General features: G+C 42.5%; 1 protein-coding gene across 1 annotated transcript in view; it reads right to left on the bottom strand.

Annotated features, from left to right (window-relative positions):
- Nucleotides 1–200: 200 nt before the first annotated feature.
- Nucleotides 201–27,785, bottom strand: part of NEDD9 (neural precursor cell expressed, developmentally down-regulated 9) — a 37,151-nt gene continuing 9,566 nt past the window's right edge. Inside the window, exons 2-7 of the mRNA XM_058023739.1 lie at nucleotides 21,754–22,194; nucleotides 6,659–6,760; nucleotides 5,713–5,808; nucleotides 4,061–5,284; nucleotides 3,635–3,724; nucleotides 201–2,778 (exon numbers count right to left, since the gene is read on the bottom strand). Coding sequence (XP_057879722.1) covers nucleotides 2,287–2,778; nucleotides 3,635–3,724; nucleotides 4,061–5,284; nucleotides 5,713–5,808; nucleotides 6,659–6,760; nucleotides 21,754–22,194 — 2,445 coding nt within the window. The 3' untranslated portion in view covers nucleotides 201–2,286. The remainder of the gene's footprint in view (nucleotides 2,779–3,634; nucleotides 3,725–4,060; nucleotides 5,285–5,712; nucleotides 5,809–6,658; nucleotides 6,761–21,753; nucleotides 22,195–27,785) is intronic.

Below are 27,785 nucleotides of genomic sequence, written 5' to 3'. Positions count from 1 at the left end.
CCTTCCTCTTAAATCACCAAGTTCTCATTTCACACTATAAGCAATGACCAGTGAAAAGATGGAAAATGAGTTCCTCATTTTAGAATGGCTTTGATAGCATCAGCAAGCAGCAATATTTCCTTTTAATATACCTAGAAGACTCTGAAAACAAGAAAAAACAAGATGAAGCAGCCTTTTTTATATAAAAAAAGCTAGCAATTTTAATCATTCAAAAATTACTTTCTACGAGATAACAAACTGTAATACAGGGTTGCAATAAAGGTTCTTCTTTGGAAAGCACAAACTATCAACATAACCACTACACTTAGAAACACATTTTCACTTTCTAAGAATATACAGTGAAAAAAATGGACAAGGAAATCCCAAACAACAATAGTACAAAACAGGTTCACACCGATTGCTTTTTGGCAACTGGTTATAAGTTACAAAATCACAACTGCTCTTTCAGGACGTTACACCAGGCCAAGCCTTGGAGCCCATCCTGAGCCAGCTGGGTTGTGCTGGCTTCCACTGACCTTCCAGGAATGTTATGCACTCTGGAATGTTATGGTAGTGAACAGTGGTCTTTGCTCTAAGACAATACATTAAGGCTGCAGGGTTTCATACGCAGCTGAAATGGTTCTGTCACCTCAGACAACAAATCCCACTTCAGTAAGGCACATGTTTGGCTACAAAATGGGAAAGGCAGGAGTCAGGCAGAAGTGAGAAGTGCCTGTTTCCCAGGTGCTACTGATCTCACAACCCTGCTGTTACCAGTGATCTGGCAAATGTTCTGAACACATTAATGTGGGACCACCTTGAATTAATAAGGACAGTAGTGTTTCTGCTTTAAAAATGCCAGAATTACCTGGAATTTTCCTGAGCTACTGCTCACTTTGAAGCACAGCTTTTAGCCTGTGGACCACAGGCAAATGGTGTTCAGTGACTTATTTTTAGAGGGTTCACAGAAGGCAGCAATGACAAATAAGCTTATATGGGTTTTGGAGCGACCAGCATACATGAAATTTCTAAAGGAGCCTAACACTCTGCTAACAATTTTTAAGGGTCTACATTGAAAATTACTAGGTAGGACTGTGCGTATTTACTGATGGAACGGTCCCATTAAAACAGGACATTATTTTTGGCAACAGTGTACTGCAGAAAAGACCAGCATCTACACAACAGAATTCTGGAAAAAAAGCCCAGTAGTTTAATGGAAATCAGAATTGCAACAGATGCAATTAAATCTCAATAATACATCCTAGAAAATTAAGTGCTACTTCTTCAATAAATTGTGTATATGCTATAGAGATGTTTAAATATCTGTTATTTCAAATTAAACTTTTTCTTTCCATACAAAATATAATTTGTATGTTAATCCTTCTGAAAGGGATTGGTATTTTGAAACTTTGCTCATCCACAGCCTCAAAAGATGAGCCCAATGGATCTGGGATACCCTCAGGATAACTCGAGTCCATAAACAATAAGGCTTTCAAGCCTGACTGCTAAATTAAATTGCCAATGCAAGGACATACAAAGTAAACATGTATAAAATTACATTGCTTGGAATCCATCCACAGTTTTGAAATCCCATGTTGCACAGTTATTAGAAACAATGAAATCTGAATGCCAAAAGATATTAAATATATACAGTTCTGCCTTCCTCCTTTGAAGGTCCTGTTTCTTACATGGCCTAAAAATGCTTTTCTCCCAAATGCTGTACACCTTGCTTGATATGTTGCTTATTGCAGCTGTGCATGTATGTTGGTCAGAATGACCAAATGTTTTACACAACAAAGTAACATCGAGAGGAGTTAAACTTCACAAAATTAATCTATAGAAAGTAATTTCTAAAAAGGGAATGGAGTTCTATGAGAACCATTACACTTGCTCCATGGATTGCTACAAGTAGGTTTCACAACCAAGTCCATGCACCAGCATCAAGATGGAATGAAACAAAAAGAGTGTAGCATCCAGTTAACAAATATGCTGAGGAAACAGGCTGTATATACAAAAGATATGCACTGTTTACCTGACACGTAATTTTTAAGGTGCTTAATTGATGTTTTAGGGAAAGAAGCAACATATACATATACGGTGTGTATACAAATCTAAATGTGTATAAGAAACATAATACAGAACCAAACCACATTCCCAGTTCCCTGATTTGATTAGACTCTCTAATGCATAAGAATATATTTAAAATATTTAATACAAAATATCTAAAAAAAGATAACATTTACATAAAAATAGCTCCAGTTTGTCTGCTCTTCTGCTTTGCCGCTCATGGTTGGATTCTGCTGGGTTTCATAAGGATGCCATTTGGGCCAGTGAGAGTTTGAACAACTGCGCGTGATGAGAGAGCTCTGTTACTCTGTCCACCATCCTCTGCAGGGATGCCGTGTTGGGGTAACTCAAGGCAGCCGCCTTGGTGGCCAGCACAACGCTCTTGAGCAGTTCACACAGCTGGTTGCTGGAGTTCATCACTCTGTTGCACATGTCCTGAGTCGTCATCTGCCTCGCGAGCGTGTCCCCGATGAACACGAGTTTGTGCGCGCTCAGAATGATGAATTTGCTGTGTGCCACGAAGATCCGCGGGGGCTGGGAGGAGTTGACACAGCTGAAGAAGGCATCGATGGCGTTGAGGAGGGAGTTGAAGTGAGTCTCACACTGGTCGGAGTAGAAGAGAAGCAGGCGGCTGTCGTGGGAGGTCTGCAGGGCCTGCGGGGGCTTCCATTTGGAGATGTCGTTCTCCACTGGCTTTGTGATCTCTTGCTCCAGACGCTGAAACTGATTGATCTGAAAGGAAAAACAAAAGCTTCCATCAGCAAGTATTCTTGTAAGATGCTGCTATGTATTGCAATTTCACTCTGTGCCTCGGGACATCCCTGGGTATCCTACCTTATGCTAAGTAAAAACAGTAACAGTATGTTTTCTAGGATCAAGTGCTTTGATTGCCGTAAATCCAAACACGCAGAGTTCAGAATGGAGAAACATCTAAAATACTTCATTTGCATTAAAAAACCCCAACAACACAAACTCCTGAATTTACAGGCTGTTGCTCATTTGGAGTATTCTGAAATCACAAGTGAGAGAGATGGATCCAAGTGGCAATGACTCCTACACAATCTTTAAAAAGCTGTCATCTCTGTGGGATTTTGAGATGAAAACCCTTTAAATCTCACCTCCTCACTGCTTGTACAATTTTCTGCCATACAATATGACAACAACATACTGAAGAATTAATATGAGGGAAAAGTGACAGCCCTCGATCTTGTGAACCTACTGTTTTTAGCACTAAAAGTGATGTTCAGCACAACATTTAAGCTGATGGTATTGATGTTCCCTGAGCAGATGTGAAGGTGGCACATATTCAGTATGGTTCAGTGATTAAGGCCCTGGATGGCAGGTCAGGAAAGCCAAGTTCTCAAGCTGGCTTTGTGCCTGACCTGCTGTGAGACAACACAGAAGCTTGTTTCTCTTCTGTGGTGAAATTTTAGAGTTTTTAAACTCTTTGCTTTTTATTATCTGTATCCTTTGCTCACTACTAAGGGCAGATCCCCTCCTGCTCTATTTGACCAGTGCCCCTTGGTGGGAGGAATGCTGCATTTCAGGGCAATTGTATCAGGGAGAAAAAATATCAGGGAGAACATACCTGATGGTGCTCTAGCTCCATTTTGCTCTGCTTGATGATATTTTCTTTCTCCAGAAGCTCCTTCTGTTGCCTTTCAAACTCTTCTTTCCCCTGTTTTGCATAACATAAGAGACTGTGTTAAATCAAAACTGCTTCTGAGCTAAATGGCAGCTCAGAGGTCAGGAAAGAGGCTGCTTTCTATTGGCTTTTTCACTGGTAGTGTTCCACCAAGAGTACAGAAAATGAAAGGATAGTGTGGCAGAGCAAAAGGCTGTCACTATTAGAAATCCAACAGTCCTCTTTGACAGGAAGTAATCATCTGGGTGAAATTATCAAAAATCTTGAATACGCATTAGCATGGCAATCAATTGCTGCTTTCCCACAAGAAGCTTCCAGAAAAACCACAAGCAATTTCTACATGCAGAACAAGGTGTTGGGTTTACCCACCTGCAGGTGAACATAATCATAGTCATCCATCCAGCTCTTTTCTGAGCCCTCACTGGTGGCACTGTAGGGGTGCTGGCCTTTACCCAGGAGCGGCGGGAGGGAGCTGCAGTGGTTCTGGGCCTTTTCTCCATGCCGCTGCATCTGAGGACTGTCATACACACAGTCAGCAGCGTTCATTATGTTCTCTGCTGTGTTTTTGACACGGGAGCTGCCCAGTGCCTGTCTGAAGAGCAGCTCAGCGTTGACACTGATGGTGGTGGTCAGCTGCTTGGCATCGTCCGGGACCGTCCTTGCCACCATAATGAACCGATCCAGGTCATCGCACTTGTTCTGCACTCTGTTGACAGCTAGGACATTCAAAGACCAGCTGTAGCTGTTCAAGTCATGACTGGTTTGGGTAAGGATCTGGTGAGAGTCCTCCAGCCTTTGCACCTCTCTCCTCATTTTGTTGAGGAGGCTGAACTCAGGCAGGCAGGAGGCATTGGCTGCCGATCCTTTGGCAAACTGGAGGTACTCCAACAGCGACTGCTCTACCTTATCCACAGCAGCGTGGATTTCATTGATGTGTTTCTCCATATACCCATAGGACCGCCAGTCTGGTGTGATGAAGGATGTGAGGTGACTGACAGCTGCCTCCACCATCTGCTGGAGGCGATACAGCCTCTCTATAGCAGTGTCTGGATCAAGGATTAGTCTTTTGTCCTGTGCAGTTGATGCTGAATGAGAAGAGTCTTTTGATGTCGTTGACGATGTGGACATGTTACTCCTCGTGCTTCCTGTGCTGGAGAAAGACAACCTATTCATCCCATCAGTCACATCCTGTAAGCCTTTATTGTCTTGGAGGACTGGTGGTGGCACATCATAGACACCTTCTCTTCCTTCTGCAATGGGATTTTCACTGAGTCCTGTCTGTTGTCCTGGGAATGCAACTCCCCTCGGGGTATCATAAACATCTTTTTCAGGTGCAATTTGCTGTCCAAGAAAATGGTTTTGATGGTTTGTAGGGATGTCATAAACACTATGTGTCTGTGGCATTCCACCTGGCAATAATAGGCTCTCAGGAGAAAATCTATTAAGTTCTTTTCCAGTTGCTTTGGTGATGGGAGGAGGAATATCATATACTCCTTCTGGTCTTACACTGTGGCCCACTGAAGATGAAAAATCCTGCAAGTTTTCCCTCAGGGCTGTATCATCTTGGCATGCAGAGGGAGCTGCAGCATAGACCTGAATCACAGAAAACAGAACATGAAACCTTTGACTAGAATGGTGAAATATTTACCATCTTCCATTTGGGATGGAAGATCTGCTATTGACTTTCAAAGAGTCAGATACTTATCTTAAGTTTGACTGAGAGTCAGTTTTAATATCTCATTTTTATCACTCATCTTGATACAAATTCCCACAAACAGCAAAATCCAAAAAGGCAGCATGCTGCCACAGAGATAATGTAGGTCTAATTATCAATTTATAGTTCATAAGCTTAATTTTGATGCAGTGCTTCACTTTACCAGTTTTAACAATTTAAAAACCTAAGGAAGTTTTTGAAGTACTGAATCTCCTTCTCCTTCAGGATTCTACATGAATCCTTGTTATAACACGTCTTTGGCCAGACATGAAAATACAGGATCTTGTGGAAACAGAGTAATGCTTACCCCCTTGGCAGGTGGTATGTCATACACTCCTTTTGCTTCTCCCATGGGAACTGGAAGTGCAGGCCCCTTAACCGATGTGGGGGGAATGTCATATATCTGAAGAAAGAATAAATGGATTGCAGAAACAAGTCACCTCAGGGAAAGCTCTGCTATTAGATGGGTTTTCATATTTTCTGTGTTTCCTTTCAGAAAGTTTGAACATGACCAGAGCTCTTCAGGTTTTTTTTATATGAGAGAACATCTTGGATTTGCCTAGAATTTTGGACAGTTAGGAGGAAATGCACTTTGCCAGGTCTCCTCTGGGCAATGGTGTGGACAGCAGGCTGGAGAGATGAAGTCAAGGCTGACTTCCCTCCCGAGAGGTAAATCAGGGTCAGTCTATTGCAGACACCTCTTGGGGTGAACATGTAACCAGAACTGATCACGCCCTTCCATTCAGGGGGGTTGAGTTCCAGGTCCTGCCAGCATCCACTCTACAAGCCTGTGGTCCTGGGCACTCACTGCTAAGGGTGCTCTCCCAAACAATGCTATAGTTCAAGCCCAGTGACATGGTGCAGCCAATAGGTGGTGAAAACAACTCCCTGCATAGCAGCTGTTCATCTGGGTGATAATTTTACCCTTACTGAGTGAATTACTGTCAACTATGCCTCAACAAAGTACAGGGGAAAAAAATGTTCCCAGGCAGCAAGTTTATTCTGTTTAGATATACTCTTTGATCAAAACAGAGAGAACAAATGGGACTTTTGCGTTTGGTGTGCTGCCAAATCTTAGTCAACATCAAATAAAACTTTGAAATACGTCTGTGATCTGTGAATAAGCCACAGCATCTAATTAAAACATATTTTCTCTCTGAAATGAGAGAACTTGCCTTGCTTATAAAAGTCTGGTAGAAATTCCTCACCTTTTGTGCTCTGTCAACCCTGTTGGCACTTTTATTGGTACTTACCCCTTGGAGAGGGCGAATGGGGGGGATATCGTAGGCATCCTTCTGGTGCTTAGAAGGGAATTCATAAACATAACCTTGTCCTGACCTGACTGGTGTTATTACCTGTGGGTAAAGCAAAAAGAGGAAATGTTAAGTCTCTGAGGATGTTCTCTCTGTAACAATCCTATCCTGTTAACATTCATGCATCATTGGCAATGTTAGTAACAGTCTGCATGCCCTTCTGAGAGCTGAACACTTTAAACGAGTCTCAGTAGCTACAAATGCACCATTTTTTCTTTCCAGACCAGCCCTGACATGACTGTTTGCTAGTGCTCTACACTGTCTTCTACTTGCCAAGCACAGATTCTGGGCAGGTCTGAGAGCTCTGTCCTTTCTTCCCACTGACCTCCCATTAGCACAGACTGCACAAGGTGATGGCTGCACCACCCACTCGCTGAGATCAGGGCTGATCCCACGAGGTGTGCGTGTCCCCACTCCTTCTCAGAGGCTTAAAATACTGTGTTTAGTCTCTGGGAACCTACACCTTTGCTTGTAGAGGTATTTCCCAGCTACTCCAGCAGGACTCCATGTGTTACTGTGCTCCATAGCACAACATCCTGGAGAACTGAGTGTGAGTTGAGGCTTTGGAAGTTCTTTACGTAAAAATGCCATGCTTAAACTTTCCAAAGCAGGACATTCAATTTTGCTGTCTCTGCTTGGTTTTTTCATGTTAGTGGCTAAGAGATGGGAAATGTCAAGCCATTCTTGAAGTATATAATGCAATAACAGCCTCTGAAAAACAAGAAAGCTTAGAATTTACATTTTCTGACATTTTGTAAACCATTAACTACCATAATGACTGCAAATAAAATCTGGTGAAAAATAAATGCCTTAAGTCTTGGACAGCAGCTGCACAGCAGAATTTCAGTACAGTGTGGTATAAAATAAATGTTACCTAACCCCAAAAGAGAACTGGGTTTGTAGTGGCAATGCTGGCATCTGAACCTCTGCTGGTGCTATTTAGCTCTAAGAAAAAAATATAAACACTGTAACTCAAAGGCACAACATGATAAATTACATAGGCCACATAAGATGTGGCTTTGTACTCGGCTGGGGAAAATTTTATACCAGAGCTACCTAACTCTCCTCAGAAATGTATGCGAGGCATACCAACAGCATTTCTACCCAAATGCTCAGTAAGGATCCCGTGGCAGTGTTTGCTCAAAGGAATCCTCACATCCTGGCCAGATTTCACAGTGAGCTCTTCTTGACTGAGGTCTTCAGGGCAAGTCCCTCACGCTGACCCCCTACCTCTTCTCTGATATGTTAATACACAGGCTTTCCCTCCTTTCACTTGCTGCCCAGATTTGGCTGTGCAGTCTCTGTCCCTGTCCCATGAAACAACCACTGGATTCCCCCTCGGGTGGGTGCCCTGCCAGCACCAGGACAGGTCTGATTCAGTGAGCATCCTAAAGCAGCACCAGCCCTGCCCTGACTCTGTGGGCCTTGGGGGAAGGAGGAACAGTCACACCTGGCAGGTGGGGGAAGACCATGGCTTTTGCAAGTGCTTCTCCTTGAACTGCCATCAGACACAGGAACTGGAAGTGATAGTCTCCAGAGTGCTGTAGATGAGAGAACTGCTCAATTGGGCATGGGGCTAATAGGGCTTACACACACAGGAGTTTTTTAAAAAAAGAATCTAAAAATATTGCATTTATGACAGGCCGTTGCTGTCCCACAGCGTCACGTACTGCATTGTTAAAGGTATCTATGGGCTAAACTTTAAAGGAAGTTCTTTCTGAAGTTACTGGAAGCTTCCCATAATGGGCCACTCCAGACAGTATCCCTCCCAGGCCACTCTCATGTAGTCCTGGGATTATTCTGTTTGCCAGAGAAAATTCTAACTTGTATCAACATCACCTCTTCATGCTTTTTCTGCCAGTGAGAGTTAGTGACCAGACTAGAATAGTTTGCCATGTACATTTTGAATCCTTTTTTCCCTCCAGCTGTGTACTACCAGTCAAATGCTTTCTACACAAGTCAAGAACAGAAGGATTTGGTTTTAAGTCATGTTTACTTAAAGGTTCCTTCCAAGGGCTCCAAAATTACAACCATGGAGTTGCTTCAATGAGTCATTCAGTGTGTTAAAGTGATCCTCTGGGAGAACTGACAATGTACAGTAAAAACAAAGGGTTGTTTCCTGTGTAGCCCATCTCCACCAGCCCTTCTGCTGCTATGAACACAGTAGCATTAGGCTGCTTGCTAATATGCTGGGAAAGTGCTTGACCATCCCAGAGAAAAGAAACAACAGGGTGTTCATGGCAGGCAGCCAGAGGCCCCACGCAGCGCTGGAAGCAGGAGGAATGATGCACGGCTGCATTTGGCTCTGCTTCACCTGCTGCTCGCTGCCTACATGGACAATGCAGGACTCGGGATGTGTCAGGCTCCAAAAAGACAGATATTGGTTGCTCAGTGTGAAATTTTTATACCCACTTGTTCAGTTTTGTTCTACTCCAGAAACTGAATGACTGAACTGCTTCAGGATAAAAGGAGGCTCAGAGGAGACCTTACCACTCTCTACAGCTCCTGAAAGGTGGTTGTAGGCAGCTCGGGGCTGATCTCTTCTCCCAGGAAATGACTGACAGAACAAGAGGACACAAGCTGTGCCAGGGGAAGTTTAGATTAGATGTTAGAAAAAAATTCTTCACTGAAAGAGTGATTGGGCACTGGTCTGCCCAAGGAGGAGGTGGAGTCACTGTGCCTGGACATTTTTAAAAAAAGAGAGGATGCGGCACTCAGTGTCATGGTTTAGTTGATGAGGAGGTATTAGGTCACAGGTTGGACTTAATGATCTCAAAGTCTTTTCCAATCTAGTTCATTCTGTGATTCTTTGATAAAAGACACCACCACTCTTCTTGCTCAGAGAATTGATCTCCATGAACAAAGTCACAGCCCTCTAATATAGAAAAGGGAGTTGATCCAAGCAGCACAGGCAATAAGGCACAGAATCACAGAAGGCTGGAAAAGACCTTTAGGATCAGTGAGTCCAACCATAAACCTAGCACTGCCAAGTCCCACTAAGCCATGTCCCTAAGCACACACAAGTAAAATCACTTGTTCTTCTCATGGCTAAACATGGTATTTTGCTTTTGTAACAAGAATCCCTGGTCACAAAACAGATGATATCTTTGCACCATGGAGCCTGGAACGTGCATGGAAGAGAGGCTTGCTCATGCTCAGTACTTGCTGAGAAATTCTCCTCACTCTGCACACAGGAGTTTTATGCAGCTGCAGTTACTCTGGTAGCCCATCTTTAGAGGCCTTTCCCACTTTTCAAAAAATCCTGACATACCAGATGCCATATGAAAGATTTACAGTACTACAAGGGTGCTGCTTTTATTTACTGTGCTGATACAACCCTAAAAAGTTACACTAAAGCTAGATGGACTACACAAAGGAAACCAGTTTCACTCAGCACTGCAGGACTTTTTATATCATTTGCTCTTTCCCAGACCTGAAGCAGTGGTCAAGCAGTGTCACTCTTAATTTGGTTGAAACAAAAATGCACTCTGGGTGTGCCTAACTGCTGTCAAAGAAAGTGAGAGGTTAAAGTGCAAAATCCTCGATTCTGGGTATTCTTGACTAAAGTCTGCCTGCAAGTGCGACTGTGGACAGAGGACCTGAGGTGTCTGCAGGGCTGTGGTTAGCAGTGCACTCTGCTTATGGTGGCACTTATTTTCCAAATAGAAATGCATGAGATGCTTTTATGTCAGCTCCTCTTTAGGCTTTCAAACAAGTCATATGAAAGGCAGAAAATATGATTTTAAGACAACCAGCAACAACGAAGGTTTGCTGATAACATGAAAGACAGCTTTTTTCTCCCAGTGACTTGGGTATATTTTCCTGTGTGGAGGATCACTATCCAGTAACAACATGTTATGAGCAATTTCACAGCAAATTCTCCTGCAGATGATAATCTGGTCTGTACTGAGTACAAGAATATTTCCTGTTGTACCTCCACCCCTCTTTCATTCCAATGCTTTTCCTTAAGCTGGACTGCTTATTCCTGGTCAATTCAGAACAGAAGAAGCTCATCACCAAAGCTTTTCTTGAGTAAACATTCTGTAACTAATTAAAAGAATGCCCCCACTACTTGACACAGGAAAAATGTGGGGCATTTGTTCTTACTCTCATGACCTCATATGGGTCATCAGGACATGGGGTTGTGCTGCTTTTTCTGTCTGAGGAAGAGAGGTGTAGCTGGGCAGATGAAGTATGGAAGATAACAAATCCAGTCAGAAGTAATTTTCATTTTGGATATTTACCCATAAATATATTAAATTAACTTGCTGCTTCTGAATGGGATGCTCAGCCCTTCCAATGCATTGCTGAACAATTTTTATGGTTTTATTTTTGATGGTAGCTTACTTTTGAAGATGAATTCAGAAGGAAGGAGGTGACTGCAAGGGAAACGTTCCACATTAGCCACTTCTAGAACAGGGATAGCTGCTCCATCTGACACTTACAAATTCATTTTCTAACAAATGTCATTGCACTTCATACCTCATAAGGATTATTTTCCCTTTTACCTCTTCTCTTTCAAGAATGCCTGTGGTCACCCAAGTATAAAAAAATAATCCTGCATTTCAAACCAGCAATTTTCCTTGTTTACGTGTTAAAGGAAACAGATGGTGTTCCCACAAACTATCTAGCCCAACAACATTCTCAAAACATTGTTAACCACTTAATCCGTGCAGAGCAGCTAACAGGGACCAGCTTTGGCTCTGCTGAAACGTGTAATGAGCCTTCAAACTTTCAGTACTGCAAAACAAAGACAACTGAGCAGAAAGTTTGTTCTGTTCTTTCTGAAGACCACGCTCTTCCAAAAGCAATTACTTGGGCCTTTTCCATGCCAATGGCATGTCCCTAACCAAGAAAAAAGAGCTGAATGTGCATGTACTTTACAAAATATCCAGCTCTGTGGTTCATTAAATCCCGCTTTCCTAAATATAGGGGGGGGAAAAACCAACATTCTATTTCTTCCAGAATTAAAAGGCATGTTGGGCTGCAACAGAGAACATTCCTAACTGCGGCAACAAGAAGACCATTCTCATTCTCGTGCTTACAGCAGATACACAACACTGTAGTTTACATTGTTTCACAAGGACAAAGAGCAAATAAACCTACTGAAGCAAACAAAATTACTCTGAATTTATAGCAGCACCATGAGGGCAGAATTTGGCCTGTTCTCATGAACTGCAGTTCCTGATACGCAGAATGATGGGAAACCAGTGAGTTTTACAGGTGGTAAAACTGATCAGAGGTACACTGCACCTCTGCAGCACCTTGACCCACCCAGCCCAGCCTGAGGGGAGCTAAAAAGGACAGCTTGGTATTTCCCAGTATGGCCTCTCAACCCCAAGAGCCCACTGATGCCCGCTGACTGCTTTTAAATAAATAGTGCTTTTTGAAGATGGGAAAGAAGTGGCATATATTTTAAATTGGAACAAAAATCTGCATTAAAACGTATTTCCCCCCACGATGCTCTCCTCTTCACCCCTCGGGCAGGGCTCAGCAGCTGATGAGCTGCTGCCATCCATTGCTTACCCTGGGAAGAGTTCTGCCCCAGTGGTGGTGCATAAAAGGGGGCTGGCATAAAGCATGGGTGTGGGAAAAATGAATCAAAGTGTAAGGAAATGAAAAAAAAAAAAGTCATGTCTGTTTACTGTTGTAAATTATTTCTTCAGATTTAACATGAAGCTCAAATTGTTGAAATTCTGTTGCTGAGCCCCTTAAGTGGGTATGTAACAGCCACCTGGGCTCTCTTAGGCTTGGAACAAGCATAAAACAGACAAAGAGAATATAGGGAAATATCAGAGAGAATTAAGAGGAAAAGAACTCCCTATTCTCTTGAAGTCCTAGCCTTTTGCAAGGCAGGGACAGTGGCCATTGAATTATGTCAGATCAGGCAGTGAACCACTTCTTAGCCCTTCTTTATGTTCTGCCGCATGTACTTAGGAAGCCATGTGTGTCTCTTTAAATGTTTTGCAATTTTTTTCCTCTTGAGGATGTTTCAGTGGCTAAGCTGAACTGCAGGAAGGTTGGGCTGAAAAGCACACAGGTAATTTAGGTATTTGAAAGAACCTGGCTAGCTGGCTAAAACTGTAATTTTTACAGAAAGCACACAGTGTTTCCACTCATGTATTCTGCAAGCTGCATCAGGATTTCCAGTGACTGATAATAAATTTCCTGACAGTAATACCTACCATATCACTTTCTGTTGCCTGCTCTGAAAAAACCAAGCAAACATGTTTTTACTTAGTTATTTGCTGTACACAATGACAGTGTATTTCTCTGCTGCCAACGAGTAAAGGTTTCACATGTGCTAAGGATACTCTTATCAATGCTTGGGTTTGTAAGGTCTTAAGATTATGAACTCATAGCACTTTATTTAAATCGAAATAATGCATGAACATTGGACCACTATAAAATGTTCTGGCATAGTATTTTCTGCCAAGACTGAGCTGTTGGAGAGCTTTGATCAAGTCTCACAAGCTGGAAGAGGATGGAGGAGAGGAAGTCTGTAGATGCATTTTTTCTGATGCATTGGACTATGAGTTGTTTCTAGTGCTAAGGCCCAAATGTCTCTGCCAGGCAAGAGGAAATGGACAGAAATGGCTGTATAGATTTTCTGGGCTGAGCAGGTTATCAGCTGTAACACACAGCAAGAAGGACCGCAGCACCAAGGAGTGTTGTGACACCTCTGCCTGCTTCTGAGGGGGCGTTCACCACTGAGATTTCTTAGAATACTCAGATGTGTGAAGAAAAGGACAGACACATGACAAATACTACCCAGTACAGAGCTGGTTCATTTCTTGATGCTACTTTTATCTTTAAAAAACCTGCTTATTTTCTCCATTTGCTGTCCAAGACCTACACCTATGAAGATTCTGCTGTAAATGCTCTCAAAACCTAAAGCGGGTCCAGATGTCACTTATTTGTGGTGCGTTAAAAATGCTTAGCTCTTCAGGCTCAGGCATTTAATCAGAAACTTTCAAATGTGCCTATGAAGTGCCTCACCAGTAGATGTCCAGTCTTAAAAACTACCCCTGTGGTATTGTCAGAACAGCATGTAAGGAAAATGGGTGTTACAATTTTGAGGATGCATTATTTCAACAAGACTTACACAAGTTTTGGGTTGTGAGTCTTGAAGATATAGAGGACAAGTTGTGAAACAAATTTAAGATAAAAAATGTGACATCACAAACTGGCCTGGATTTAAACCCTCACTGCTGGTGAAAAGGGTATAACCAACTGCTTTGCAACTAGCCTAATCCTGAACTTTTAACTTCTGGTATGACTTCCTCCATTAATCAGTACACAAAAGCAGGGTCATTACAATATTTTTAAGTTTCATTTTTTTCCTAAAGCTGAAGTGCAGGTTTATAGTCTTTCCAAACTACTTTTTAAAAAAATAAATCTGTAGAGTTACACAAATGTTCTAAGCTCTGATTATTATAAAATGACAGGGCTCTATGAAGTGTGGTGGAATAGTGCTGAACTTGCATTAGCTGTAGCTTTAGATGAGAGTGTTGAATTTTTTCTCACTGATGTTCATGATTGCAAACTAAATGAAGATAAAAAGGTCTGTATCTCCAGATCTTACTAAATGAGCTGTACAAAAACACACAAAAAAAATCTCAACAGCTTTGTCACTGGCAAGATTTTACTGGGAATTTTTTTTCTTTATTTTATGATGTTTTCGTGACATGATCCCACTCACTCTCACATCAGCTCTGGGGCTTGCTGCCAGTTGTGTTATGAGCACATTTCTGCTTGCTTCAGTGGAACAGGCTGGCCTTGAACTGCAAGGCTGACTGGGAAGGGGTATTTCCAAGATTCTGGTAAGAGTCATTCTTGCTCACAAAATGTAATTGAAGACAGTCAAACTAACACTTCTGAGAATGTCTCTATTTTTGAGAGGAGAGGAAGAGAACAAGTGAGATGAGCAAATCATACCATCACTATTAAATTATCAGCATTTAAAGAAGAGTGTGAAGAGGATAGTTGTCCAACATTCTTGATAAGAGTTTTACCAGTGTCATGTCATCTCCATGACAATTACTCATATTTAGGCAGATAGAGACATCATCATTTTTGCATGCACTGGTCAACAGAGCTAAAAAGCTGATGTGTCACAGGACTGGTGATAGAACAGGCATGAACTCTGAAATAATGTCTATGGATGGGTCTTACAGAGAAAGAATCTCCCCCAATTATTGTGTGATAATCTTTGGTGGACAAATATGCATGACTGCTAAAGCATTCTCTGAAAAAACTGTGATTAAGTCTGAGCTACAGTTTTGATAAAAGAAAAGTATGTGGCAAAACTCAGCACCTCAGCATTTGGGTCTCTTGTCCATGATAAAAAAAAAAAATAATATCTTGCTTTGGCCATCCCAGTCTGTCTAGTCTCCCCACTTTAAAAAGGTTGTCACATGAAGAACCAACTGCAAACCAGAGCTTGTTTTCTGTGCTCATAATAGTATGACTGTCTCTTTTCAAAGACAGAAGCCCAAGTTTAGGGCAAGTTTGGCAGAGGAGAGGAAAGAAAGAAAAAGGATGAGGTGTTAAGACAGATAGGGCAGATTGTGTCTTGCTGTGAATGACATGAAATCCTAAAGGCTCACAATCAAAAACCAGTTTGGTTCAGTTCATACAAATAATTTTAATTCTTTTGAGGTGCTTCATCTTTTTTCTGTTATTTCTTTCCTCCTACATTGAATTTCTAGATTAGGGAGAAAGCTTCATTTGGGAATTGTTGTAACAGGGTATTTCCATGACCTCTCATTTCCCTTCCTTTAAGACATTTCTCAGAACAGATCCTTCCCTGTCATCAATTTCAGTTTTTGTGAATCGGCATTTCCCAGTGGGCAAAAAAATGGCTGGGACAAAGCATTGCCAGAGTTTCAATTCCACAAGAGTGCTCTCAGAGGTACACTTGGGCAGAAACAATGGAAGTGCCCCTAAATCATTTAAGTTGGGAACTACACTGCTCTGCGAGAGAGAGGCAAATAAAACCTTCCATGAGGAAGAAGCTTGATTTGATTTTATTTCATTTGTAGAGGCTCTCTGGCTCACAAGCTGTATTGGCTCCATTTCTACATGGGTGTCTCAGGGCAGCTGTACAGACAAGTGCTTCTAGTAAGTGGTGTTTAGATTAGCACAGCTTGCTTTGGCAAGTTTATGGAAGGCAAAGACACCTTTTAAACAGATATAAACTCCATCCTTAATTGTTTTTTTGCCAGACCTCAGTCATGACTGTCTGTGTATATTTAAAAGCTGTGATGGTAAGACCCAATGGGAATATATTACTGTCTTTTAAGGATTAGGGATAGACCGGTTTATGGAAGGTTCCTGTCTCCTAGGAACTTAGCTACCTTAATTTCACTTTGCACCCATTTTAACAATCTGTTTGGGGAGAAAGATTAATTTAGATACATGTTAGAAAAAAAAAAAGATGCAATACTGCCACTGCTACATAAAAAAGAAAAACTGAAATGCTTCATGCAAACATATGGAATGATGATATTCTGATGCTAATTAGTCATCCCTCAAATCAAAACATCTAAAAAATCATAGAATGCCTGCCAAGACTTTGGATTTCACTAGAACTGTATTTTCTGATGGCCAGCAACCTGTCTTCATCTACCCATTTCCTATCTCCAGAAACCACACTTCCTCCTTATGATGAGATTCACTTTCTGAATAATCAGTTTTCCACTCATGTGGATTTTTTTTTCTAAAATGCTCTGCTGCTGTGCTTAGTTTTTAGTACTTAGAGGGCAATTTAGATTACCTGAATTTGGTGTTTTGTTTCAGACATAACCAAATGCTCAGTTAGGTTTTTAACCACCAAGAAAGAGCCCATAAGCTTGCATTTTTCTTTTATTATTACTATTGTTATTGTTTTACTATTTTTAGCAAAGGTTTGATCCTGCTCTTGGGGAGACAGATTTGTGCCCCTGGAGCCCTCAGTTATTGGATGAGACTGCAGGACTGGCTTTTTTTTCTGATACTCCAGGGGAAAAATGCACGCCTCTGGTCTACAAATAGAACTGATGAAAAAGAGCCCTGTGCTCAGGGAGGAACAGGGAGTAATGCTGAGCTCATATATTTGCTCAGCCTAATAAAATGCAGTCTTTTTCTTGAAATACTTCTCTACAAATCACATCAGTGACTAACTACTGCTTACTCTGCCTTGTGGATGAGGGATTAATGCACTGACTTTTTATCAGTAAAATGGTTGTTCTCCTGTTAACGTCACATGGAAAGTTACAAGGAAACTCCCGAGCCTAAGAAAACAGCTGTGAGCTGTTTTAACCACTGAGCTTGCATTTAACTTGAGGTATTTTCATCCTTTAGAGCACATTTTGTGAAAGCAAGCTCTGAGTGTTGAGGTATGTGTTACCATTGCTGCTGCACTCAGCAAACTTCCTGTGTGTTCAGCACTTCAACACAGAAGCAGTATTTTGTTATGAGGGATACAATTCCCCAAAGCAGAGTTTGTAATGTGAAAGCAGAAGAGAAGAATGACTATATGATCACTGTTCGGGCCATTTATGGAAACCCCATCACAGGAAACTGTGGTATTTCAGCCTGAGGGTAAATGGGGACGTTATCTTGGAATGTAAATACATTTTACCAACAAACTGCAAAACACTAGATATGATCTCATTCTTTCTGATAAGAAAATAATCTGTCACACAACTCTTTACTGTGCTTAATGTCTTTATCTTCTTATTTCATAAATGTAAAAATAGGCAAGGAAAAGAAGACAGTAATGTAAAGGCAGGCTTATTTCTGGACCTAACATTATAAGGAGCCATTTGTTTCTTCCCAGCTAGGACAGTACTTGTGTAATTGGAAGGAAAAATGTCACAATGTGGCTAACTGGCTCCTGCTACTGAAGTCTGTGCCAGAATTGTCAGGGTGGTGCTGCTTGTGGGGTGGTGTTTCTACTTTCTCGTGCTTTGAACCAGCATGACTCTTAACATAAATAAAACCCAGGGAACAAGGTCCGTTCCCATAGCCATGGTTTACCCAAACCTCCTGCTGAAGGCAGTGACCTCTTGATAAAGTAGGATGGTGGGGTGTGAAACCCTTGATTTGTCAAGGACATGTTTATACTTGGAAATAGGCGGGGGATGAAGATGAGTTCCTTCCCTATTCCGCTCTATCCACTTTTAAAAGGTGGATAAATCTGAGTGTTTCCTGAACTGAAGTGTTCCAGTCCAAACAGACCAACAAACAAAAAAGGTGATTTGTTGCAAGCTGCTGGCATTAATCTCTATTTGCCTGATTTGGTCTGTGCCTTGTGGGAGCTGTAGTTCAGGGCTGGTAACTCCCACAGTCCGGTCTCTTCTCTGGACAAACATCAGCCTCACTCTGTTTTGTGCAGAGTTTCCTTGACCAACAATTCTCCTGACAGCTACTGGTTCCTACAGAAAGCTGTTTTCCAACAAGGAAATAATTCCCTTAATTTTTTTGGCCAATGCTACTTTCAGGATGGCAGGGACAGCACAACAGATCAGCGAGGAGAAACACTGAACCAGAAAATGAGTGCTTAAATTATGGCAGTGACTTTTTTTTTCATGTGTAGCTTTCCCTACTTCACAGCTTAGGTGTGAACTAATGATTAATCACTAATGATTAATCATATGCAAAAGAATCTTTGTGCTCTGTTGGCACCTTTCCCAAAGGATGTTCTCAAAGCAATCTGTACAGAATGAGTTCCCTCATAATTAACCCACATATTTTGCAGATGAGATGCAAAAGAACCACTCAAGACCATGCAGAATTCTGTGACAAGGATAAAAACCAGGTTTCCTGAATGTCAGATTTGTCTGAAGGTTCTTTCTCTTTGCTGGCTGCAGCAAAAGACAGTAAGTTCCAAGGCAGAGTACAGAAAGAGGGAATAAATTCTAAGACACAGCTTCCACCTCTTTACACCCCTCAGATGCTCTCCACGCTTTGGGGTTTTGTGACTGAACTTGCAGCAGAGCTGCAAAAGCCTGGGGCTAACCAAGGCTAATTTTAAGGCTCCTTATCTCTGTCATTGGTAGGGTTAGTTCTAGAAGGTGCTATTTTCATTTGATAGAGGGAGCCAATACAGCTCTGTTGTCAGCAACCAGTTTGGCCAGAATCAATTAATCACTGTAATTACCTGCCTCAGGACTCCTTTTTGACTCGCTCTGCCTTGCTGGCTTAGGAGATGGGTTACCTCAGCACAGCTTAATAACATGCCTGCTGTTGATTTACTGCTGCTCCAGGCTAGACAATTCCTGCCTGACAGCAGCTCCTGAGCCCTGCCTGCAAAACCTGCACGGCAGCCAAGCACGTTTGCACAAGGGAAGCAAGCAGACATGTGCAGAAAGGGATGGCACAGAAACTGCTGCTGGTCCTGCTTGGAATGGTGTCCAGAGGACAGAGTTTTCTTCTCTAGCTCCTGCTGTGGGAAGGGAGAAGGCTTGCATACAGCAAGAACTTGCAGCAAAACCTCTCAATGTCCTTATGACTACCAAAATACACAGCTTGCTGACCAGCTGGTTGTGCTGATGCAAGGAGCCAGAGTGGCTCATTTAAGCCTTTGAAGCAGGTGTCACAAGTCTGAGAAAAGATATCATTCAGTTTGGAAGACAAGGCAAAGAGACCCCAAATCAAACCTTCAAGATACCCAGCTTTTCTTAATATTAAGGATTGTTTTTACTGATCCCTAGAGGAGGAGGATTTGGAGGTCAGACTGTTTCCTCCATACAAAGGAGACAAGCGCTAAAGTGCTTCCCTTTAATTAGGCTTCTCTTTCACAAAGGCATTAGCAGAGTTGCAGCTGTAGCTGTAAAAAAGCAGCTTAGCAAGATCAGGATGATACAGAACAAAGTATTTTACCTTAGACACCTCCTTCACTGCTAAGTTGTCTCCTGCCTGCCATGGATTCAATCCCAATGTGTTCCTTTTAGTGTAGAACTGAGCAATCCCAAGGAGCAAGGATATATCTACCTCTGGTCAAAGCAGGATGCTGCCATGAGCTTTGCCAGCCACTAATACAACACAATGAATACTGAGACTAAGGACTCTTGGGCTAAATAAATGTAAGTCAGGACTAAAGCAAGTAGCAAATATTGGCTAGGGCTAAGCAGGTTGGCATTTACTTTGATTGAGGATGAAATGCTTTATAAACGTGTATGTTTAGTTATTTTACAGTGAGCAGCATAGCTGGTCTTTCATGGGTGGCAAGGAATTAAATGAAAACAAGTCACAACTCTGACAAATAGATAACTTTCTAAAGTTATCTATTAAGAATTCAGAAAAATTCATAATCAAGGTTGCTGAAAAAATTTCTCAGCAGAAACTTGGAGAAAACAGGAGCTTCACAGCTTCTGATTTTTGTATCTCAACAATAACTTTGCACTTAGACTAAAACAAAGATTTCAGTCTCTTAGGGTTTCGAGGGTTTTACACAGTCCTAGCAGCCAACAGGTTTATGCACAATGTCCTGTTATTTTCACTGGAGCTGAAGAGGGTGGGAGGAGGGAGAAGAAAGATCCTCTTATCAGCTGGAAAATTCTTTCTGTGTGGAGTAGAAATGCACATTAATTATGCTAAGCAAACTATCCTAATAGTATTTATGCAAATCAGGTACTAAAATGAAGGTACATAGTGCTCATTCCAAACTAATTCCTTGGGCTTTCCTACAGACTTTAGTGCAGATCTGCTGTATGGTGCATCTCCTGTGCCCAGCCTGGATAGCTGAGGCATCTCTGAACAGTGCTGTAAAATGCTTCCTGCAGCCATACCGTAAAATGAGATCTCTTCTCTGCTGCCCCATCAACAGACTATTTACCAGGTGCTCACTAACTACCTTGGAGGGTATCCACTGTGGATATGCAAACAATACCATCCCTGGAAAATATTTCAATGTATGTAGTCTATATAGAAAGAAGGAAATGAGAGAAAATACATGGGAGTTTTCAAGAAAACTCACATAATTGCTCCAACAAAGCACCTATCTCTGCCTGTGCAGCAAGTGCAATTTTCTTGTATTATCTGCCTGCACAGCCTATAAAGCATAGCCATGGAAAAGCTGAGCAAGCAAATCTCTTTATAAATTGACTTGGAATGGTTTCACAGATCTTTCTTTCTTGCTCAGAAGACAAAAAATCCATTTATTCTTATCAAGGAAAATGAAATTATAACAAGAAAATAAAAGCATTAGAAGATGTCTTCCAAAGGCCTGATACGAAAAAGGCTGAGTTGTGGGTGATGTGGGGGGAAAACACAAAACAGACAGTCTTGCCAAACTAAATTAGATGAAAGTCTAAACCAGTAAAGAACTTCCTGAGAGAGCCATCATCCACTCACATAAATTGGATATTAATGCTATGTTTTGAGCTCTTAAGGTAAGCAGGATGCTGATATCTGGAGCTGTTGGGAATGGAAGGACTGAAAGAATTTCTTTTTGGCTCTGTAATACTTCCTTCCTTGGGTATCCTCCTTAATCCTTTTCTGTCACCAGGGTACCTGGCAGGGAGTGGCAGATGATGGGGAGAACTTAAGAAGAATAGCAGGAACAAGGGGTGACCCTTGCAAAATGCAATAATGCAGTAATGGCTGCATCATGGAGCTGCTGCAGCTCTCACTCTCAACCAAGAAATTTAACTGTAGATAAACATCAAGTGCACTCTTAAAAGGTTTAGGTTTAGTATTAAAACATCCCTCACTATCATTATTCTCTTGTTTCCTCACTCTTACAAGTATGGCCCTTGTCACATCAATCACTGATTTCTCTTTGTAGTTTAGACCCACTGGGACTGCTCCAGCAAGACAGTATATAATTTTTAATTAAACAAAAATTACTTGGGCAGATGATGTAACTGTTCATTAAGAAGTGGGAGAGTTCATGAAGATGAAGATGAGTTGCAGCAGCTCTTTTGAACATATAATGTGAGAGTGCCACAGGCCAAATGTGCTTCAGCCTGGGAGGAGCCTGAATCCCATGCTTCTCTCAGCACAAGTGAGCTGCTCTGCAGCTATGAAATAAAAGCAAATGCACACACCTTGTTAGTCACAGCTGGACCATCAATACACCTCTGCATGGAGGGTGGCACCTGGTAAATCTCTTGTCCCACCAGACCGTGACCGGTAGGTATCTGGTAAATTCCCTGGTTTTGGTGGGAAGGCGGCACTTGGTAGACAGGGTCCCGTGCCGAGGCGTGCGAGCTCGGCACTTGGTAGATCTTCTGGTGGCTGAAGGGCTGATTCATCAGTCCTGAGCTGGGCACATCCTGGCCAGGAGGGCTGTCCTGCACCACGGCACCTACCAGGAGCTTCACGCGGTTGCCTGGGACGATGCCTTGGCGGCCGTGCAGGGAGCAGAGCCACCATCCCTCCAGCCCCTCGGTGTTCTGCTCTATCACCGTCAGGATGTCTCCCTTGCGGAAGGCCAGCTCCTCTGCACACTCGGGGACATTGTCATAGAGGGCCCTGGCCATAAGATTCTGTGGAGAAACAAAGGCAAGAATAGCACGTCAACAAACAAGACAGAATTTTTCCGTATCTTCAAGCACATTCTAAGTGATAGGAAATATGGACTGAATTTGAAAAAGAAGTGCGCAGGAAATAAAAAAAAAAAAAAAAAAGGAAAATCATACAGCACAGGATTCCTCTGTCTCAAGTTGGGAAAATGAGAGGCTTATGCATTAGCAACACTGCTAGTGAGAAATTTTCCAACAACAGTGGGTCAGATAGAAGCTCTTTATACGGCCTAGTCCCCTGAACAGACAGAAAGTCAAGAGAATGCTGCTCCTGGCACTGAGGTGCTCTTCCTGTGAATGAGGGGCTTGTACCTTCATCTCCTGACACTGATTTCCCTACAAACATGCTCTGTGTACTGCTACAGCCAGCAAGCAGCCATTAAAAATAAACCTGAGCAAGACTCACAAGGAGTGAGTAATCCAGAGTCATTTTTCCCAACCAGTTTTACATTTGTGGGGTCCCAAAAGACTTTCCAGGGAGGTGCAGATCCCATTTAGTGTAAAGACAGTGGCCTGGCTTTTTTAGCTGACACCTGCAGGTGGCCTTAAAAGTGATGAATCTCTAGACCACCTAGTAAGAAAGACCATCTAAAAATGAGTTGACAAAACGTCGCAGGTTTTGAGCTACGATGCTCATCTTTGCGTGTAGCTTTGTGCCTTCTCACTCTGCAAACTTCTTCAGGGGCACAGCATAGCACAGCAGTAGCTTAATAAAGCTAGATAAATAATAAAGCTTAGATAAAACCGTTCCTCCCCTGCTGCCTCAAAACCAGCCCCACAAAAAAAACAAACCTCCAAACCAACTTCAAAGAACATGGTTCCTCTGAGGCCCACCTTCTGTAGAAAGATCTTCAAGAGAGAAATATAATTCTAAAAAATAATGTGCCCAGTGACCCCAAGCAGGGTCATGCCCATGCCATGAGGAAAGTAGTGCCCATCTAAAAGAATGTAAGAATGTAGGTATCAACCAGCCCCACAAAGAGCCTCTGTGACTTGTGTCAACATAGTTTAAGCACTCTTAGATGCACTTTGCTTGATTATGTCAAGTGGAGCAGTACCATCAACACAAGGAGCTTCACACAGCTCTACCCCCAAGCATTTGCCCAGAGTTCCAGGCAGGCTTTGCAGCTTGCCCTGACTTCTCTCCTGCTGGGGTTCTACTCCCAGCAGCACCTCTGCTATGCAGTTTTAAGCCAGCTCTGAGTTGATGGAAGACTGCTGGCTGTGATGTGTTACCAATAAGTACCATCTCCTCTCCCAGATGGACCCACCTCCCTTTCCTCTTCTTTGCAGGCCTCTGTGGCACATCCAATTGTGAGTAACTGGCCAAGGTACTCAATGGAAAGTAGGCAGGCTGTCTGCACTAACATTCTTGGACCCCTCAAAAAGGCCATGAAGATTTAATTTCTTGGCTCTGGTGATATTTCCAGACATATTGGAAACAATTGCTCCATGATTGCCTGATTTTCAGTGAAGGCAGTCAGCAGAGGTGGTTATAATCCAATTGTAAGCACTTGAAAAAATATACAGAGCCCTGGATCTGAAGTGTTCAGGCTGAAATATCTGGATGCAGTACACAAACTGAAATGGTGCTATGCCACCAAAAAGGATATGCAGCTGCCTTAAAGATTTATCTTTCCTATATCAAAGGAATAGCATCAAGTACAATTTAGTGTTTTTATCTGTCATATTTATCTTCCTTCTTGGACACTTCAGAACTTCTTCTTTTAACCATCCCTCACTTGTTATATCTTTCCCTGTTGACACACTGATGTTTTCCCATCATTCCTGTGCTTCCTCAAGAAAGAGACTTTAGTTTGACCTTGCTCAGTGTAGCAGGTTGTGTGCAGGGCTGTCTGGTGGATGGAAGGGGGATAAGCTCAGGTATCACATGAAAGGTAGGTGCACATGCATTTCCCAAGACATGCAGGGTTGAAATGGGGTGCACGAGATCAGTTTCCTCTTCTCTGAATGGGAGATCAGCTTTCAAATGTATGAGAAACACTGGCTTTACCTTTCATCAGCACCATTAGTGAGGTTGGTATAAATTAAGCTTTGGCTTGGAAAAGCAGGATTGCCATTTTGAACTCCCATGTAAACAGCAGCACTGGGGCCCACCATTCCCTCTGATGTATGTCTACTCAGCTCATCAGTCAGCAACACTAAGATATCCCAATACAGATAAAGCAGGGAGCAATTTTTGTCCATACCCTGGCAGGACTGTAGAACTATTATTTAAGCATGGTCAAAACCAGTAGTCTTTTCTTGGGCACTACCTCTATGCTCTTGCTGTGTCAACCAGGCTGCTTAGTGGATCTGAAGCTCAGAAAACAAAAGCCCCTGCCTAATCTGAATATTCAAGTCAATCTCTTATCTTTCCACATTTCTTTCTAGCATGTCTTTCACAGGGGAAATCTACTAATGGGACCAGAGCCTGTGCAACTTTAAGAAGACTTTCACAGGGGGAGTTGTTTAAAGGAGGAAGATTACAGCTAGGTGGGGGAGGCACTAACCACGCAGGCAAAATCAATGATAAATGTGTATTTTTCTGTACTTTGGTGTTTAAAGGTATTTGAAAAGCTTGATTAGCTTCTGCAGCAAAGCAATTCTCAGAACAAAACTGAAATGGTGGTAGAATTAGAGCAGATAAAAGTTCCCATGTGAATTTTTTTTTCTAGCTGCTCATTATCTCTGTCCCAGTGACCTTCTCACCACCTGGCATGCAGCATGTTAACACTTTCTGGATGTGCTTCAGGAACTTCTTTGCTGCAAACAGCTTCAGATTCTCATTGTTGGTGTTAACTCAGGCACCAGTATGTGAATTATACTAATTGGTTGCCACTTGTTTCACAGCCATTTCCCCGAGGCCTTTTAAATAGCCCAGAGCCATGCCACCAGCACCATTCACTGATGGAGCAGTGAAGCAGGAAAAATATTCCCCCAAATAAGCACTGGAACCAGAAACACCAAGCCTGCTGCTTGGTGCCAGCAGCAAAGGCGCTGCTCCTGCTAAGCAAACCTCCTGTGTTTTCCCTCACTTCATTCTTCCTTCAGAGGATTGCTTAGTGTGAGCTTCAGAAACAGTGTCACAGTCACTTTCACAAGTCAGCAGAATCAGCCTTGAGAAAATTGCAATTGCGACCACAGAAAGCAAGCTTTGGAAACCACAGGTACCTTTTACCTGCTGTGGTGATCGCGATGGTCGTCTCTACTTTTCATCACGCGGAAAGAAGTTCTGATCAAAGACATCTTTCAACACCTGTGGGCCTTATCTCCAAAGATTTGACAAATCTGAATCATTTTCTCATTCTGTGGGCACTGTAGCCCATATATCAATATTCCTTCTCATTGGTCTCATCAGCTCAGAGAGTGGGGACAGTTACATGAAATTAATTGGACTTGCTCTGAAGAGGCATGGATCTGTCCACTCAACTGCCTGAGAACTGGCACCAAGTAAGCACTAAGATCTGATATGAGAAGACAAAAGCACAGCAGTGACCTTTTTGTATCACTAAATGCTAAAAAAACCTTGTTCTGTTTCCTAGAGAAAGGGTAATGAGAAAATTGCCTTGGAACTTGTTTTCAAAACTAGTAAGTTGCACAAAAGTCCCCTTAAAGGGACTTTATATTCCCAATAAAAAAGAAAAAAAAAGGGGGGGCAACAGATGCAGAGCTACAAAATCAAGTTCTGTAAAGGCTGGGGAAAATTACCTAATGCTAGATAGGGAAAAAATTCATTTTGTTATAGAAATCAGCTGCATTTCACAAAATGAAGATACTGGCAGCTACCAGCTTCTTTTAATAAGACTAATACTGGGAGTGTCTGTTGCTCTCCTTTGGTCCAGTTAAACTAACTACATGACAGGAGCAGTGGTGCCCTCCTCAAAATCCAAAAGTCCCTGTGGTCTCTGCGCAGCAGCTGCATTCTCCTGAGCTCCCAGTGTTGTGACAGCCCTACTTCAAGTCATGAGTGCTTCTCTGCAGCTAATGGTGGATTGGAAAGACTCAGTTCAGCTTCTTGTGTCAAGCCTTGCTAGCAATACTGGGATGTCTGGAAGCTGAAGCCAGGGTCAGGCCCCCACGGTGTTAATGCTCTGTACAAGCAAAACAAAAAAACCCCACATTTGTTCTCAAGAAGCTTAAATTCCTCTTAACCTTGGGCTCATGAGTGCAGTAGAAAGCATCTTATGTAAAATCACTGAAAATCGGAAGTTTTACAGTCTTCTGTTTAACAAAGTGCTATCTCAGTTGTCAGCAGGTCAAAGTGAAAATGGAGCCTGACCCTAATGACTGTTGCCTGGGGATTTCAGCTGGAACATACTGCAGGAAAAGGCTCAGCAGACTCTGCTGACTCTGTCAGAAACTGTCTAAAAGTAAGGGAACGGAAATGGATACTCTCAAGATCAAATGCAGATTACAGTGCCCGTGGTCCCAACTTTCTACACTGGTTGAGACAAAAGTAAAGCTTTCAAGCTCCCTCTAGGTAAAGTGAACCTGGGATTTGAAACTTCTGTCTGAGGTTTCCTTTAATGCCATTTAAAGTCCATTAGATAAAAGCTGGAAAGGGACAATTTGTATTCTCTGTACACCTCAGATTTTTCTTTCTTTTGCACCTAGGATGCATGACCCAGTAAGCAAGAGATGCTGCTCTGAAAACTGTCAGCTGTTCTACTTGCAGAACCCAAATAAAAAAAAAATAAGACTCTGTAAACTATTTTTCTTCTCAAATCTTGGAGGAACAACATGCCAAATTCAGCTGTATAAATGAAGTCTATTACAGAACTGTCAGAGGTGTCTGCTCTCTCCTTAGCCTGTGGCAATTGGTGGCTGACACATCTGCAGTTGGATGAAGACACATGAAAATACTTAGAAGATCACGACCTGTTTTGGCTGCCCTTCTCTGCAGTGAGGAGAACTGACAGAATTCTGTAATTCATAGTCTGGAGGATGAAGAAGGTGTTTGTTGATGAGGCTAAGTGGCAGAAAAGAGGCAAGAGTTAAAGAGAAGAGTGGAAACATCTACCACTTGCGTTAGAGTAAACACAGGCAGTGACGTGGGTAACGAGAGCGTGTGAGGTGCCCAGAGCCACGGCAGCGAAGGCAGGAATAACAAATGACATGCCAGGAGATCAAACACAATGGTCTCTTCAAGGGCCCAGCGCGGCGGTGCCAGGCTCCCAGCACAGGGCTGCCCACTCGAGCCTCTCTGCCAGCTCCACGATGAATGAACGCTCGAGGAAAAGGCTCAACCAACCATGAGCTCAAAGGATTCCTGCTGCATCCCTCAGAGGTGCAATAGGAGGATACTGATCCCCGCTCTGTGCTTGGCTGCTGAGGCGTATTCTTGGTTCGGCTTTGTCTTGTTTTAGAATATTGCTTCCTGTGTGTAGAGTTTATGTGCAAACACGACTGGGAAAATTGCCTCTGCTCTTCACTGAAAGAGGGTGGGACCCCTTTTTTCTATTATTGGGCAAACTGTTTCTTAAAATGAGAAACAGCTTCTCTCCTATGTTTAGCTTGGGAGTAGGAAGGGAGGAACAAAGGAAGGAAAGGTG

Source organism: Melospiza georgiana, chromosome 1 (genome assembly GCF_028018845.1).
Source record: "Melospiza georgiana isolate bMelGeo1 chromosome 1, bMelGeo1.pri, whole genome shotgun sequence".
NCBI classification, from domain to species: domain Eukaryota; kingdom Metazoa; phylum Chordata; class Aves; order Passeriformes; family Passerellidae; genus Melospiza; species Melospiza georgiana.
This window is presented reverse-complemented; position numbering and strand designations above follow the sequence as displayed.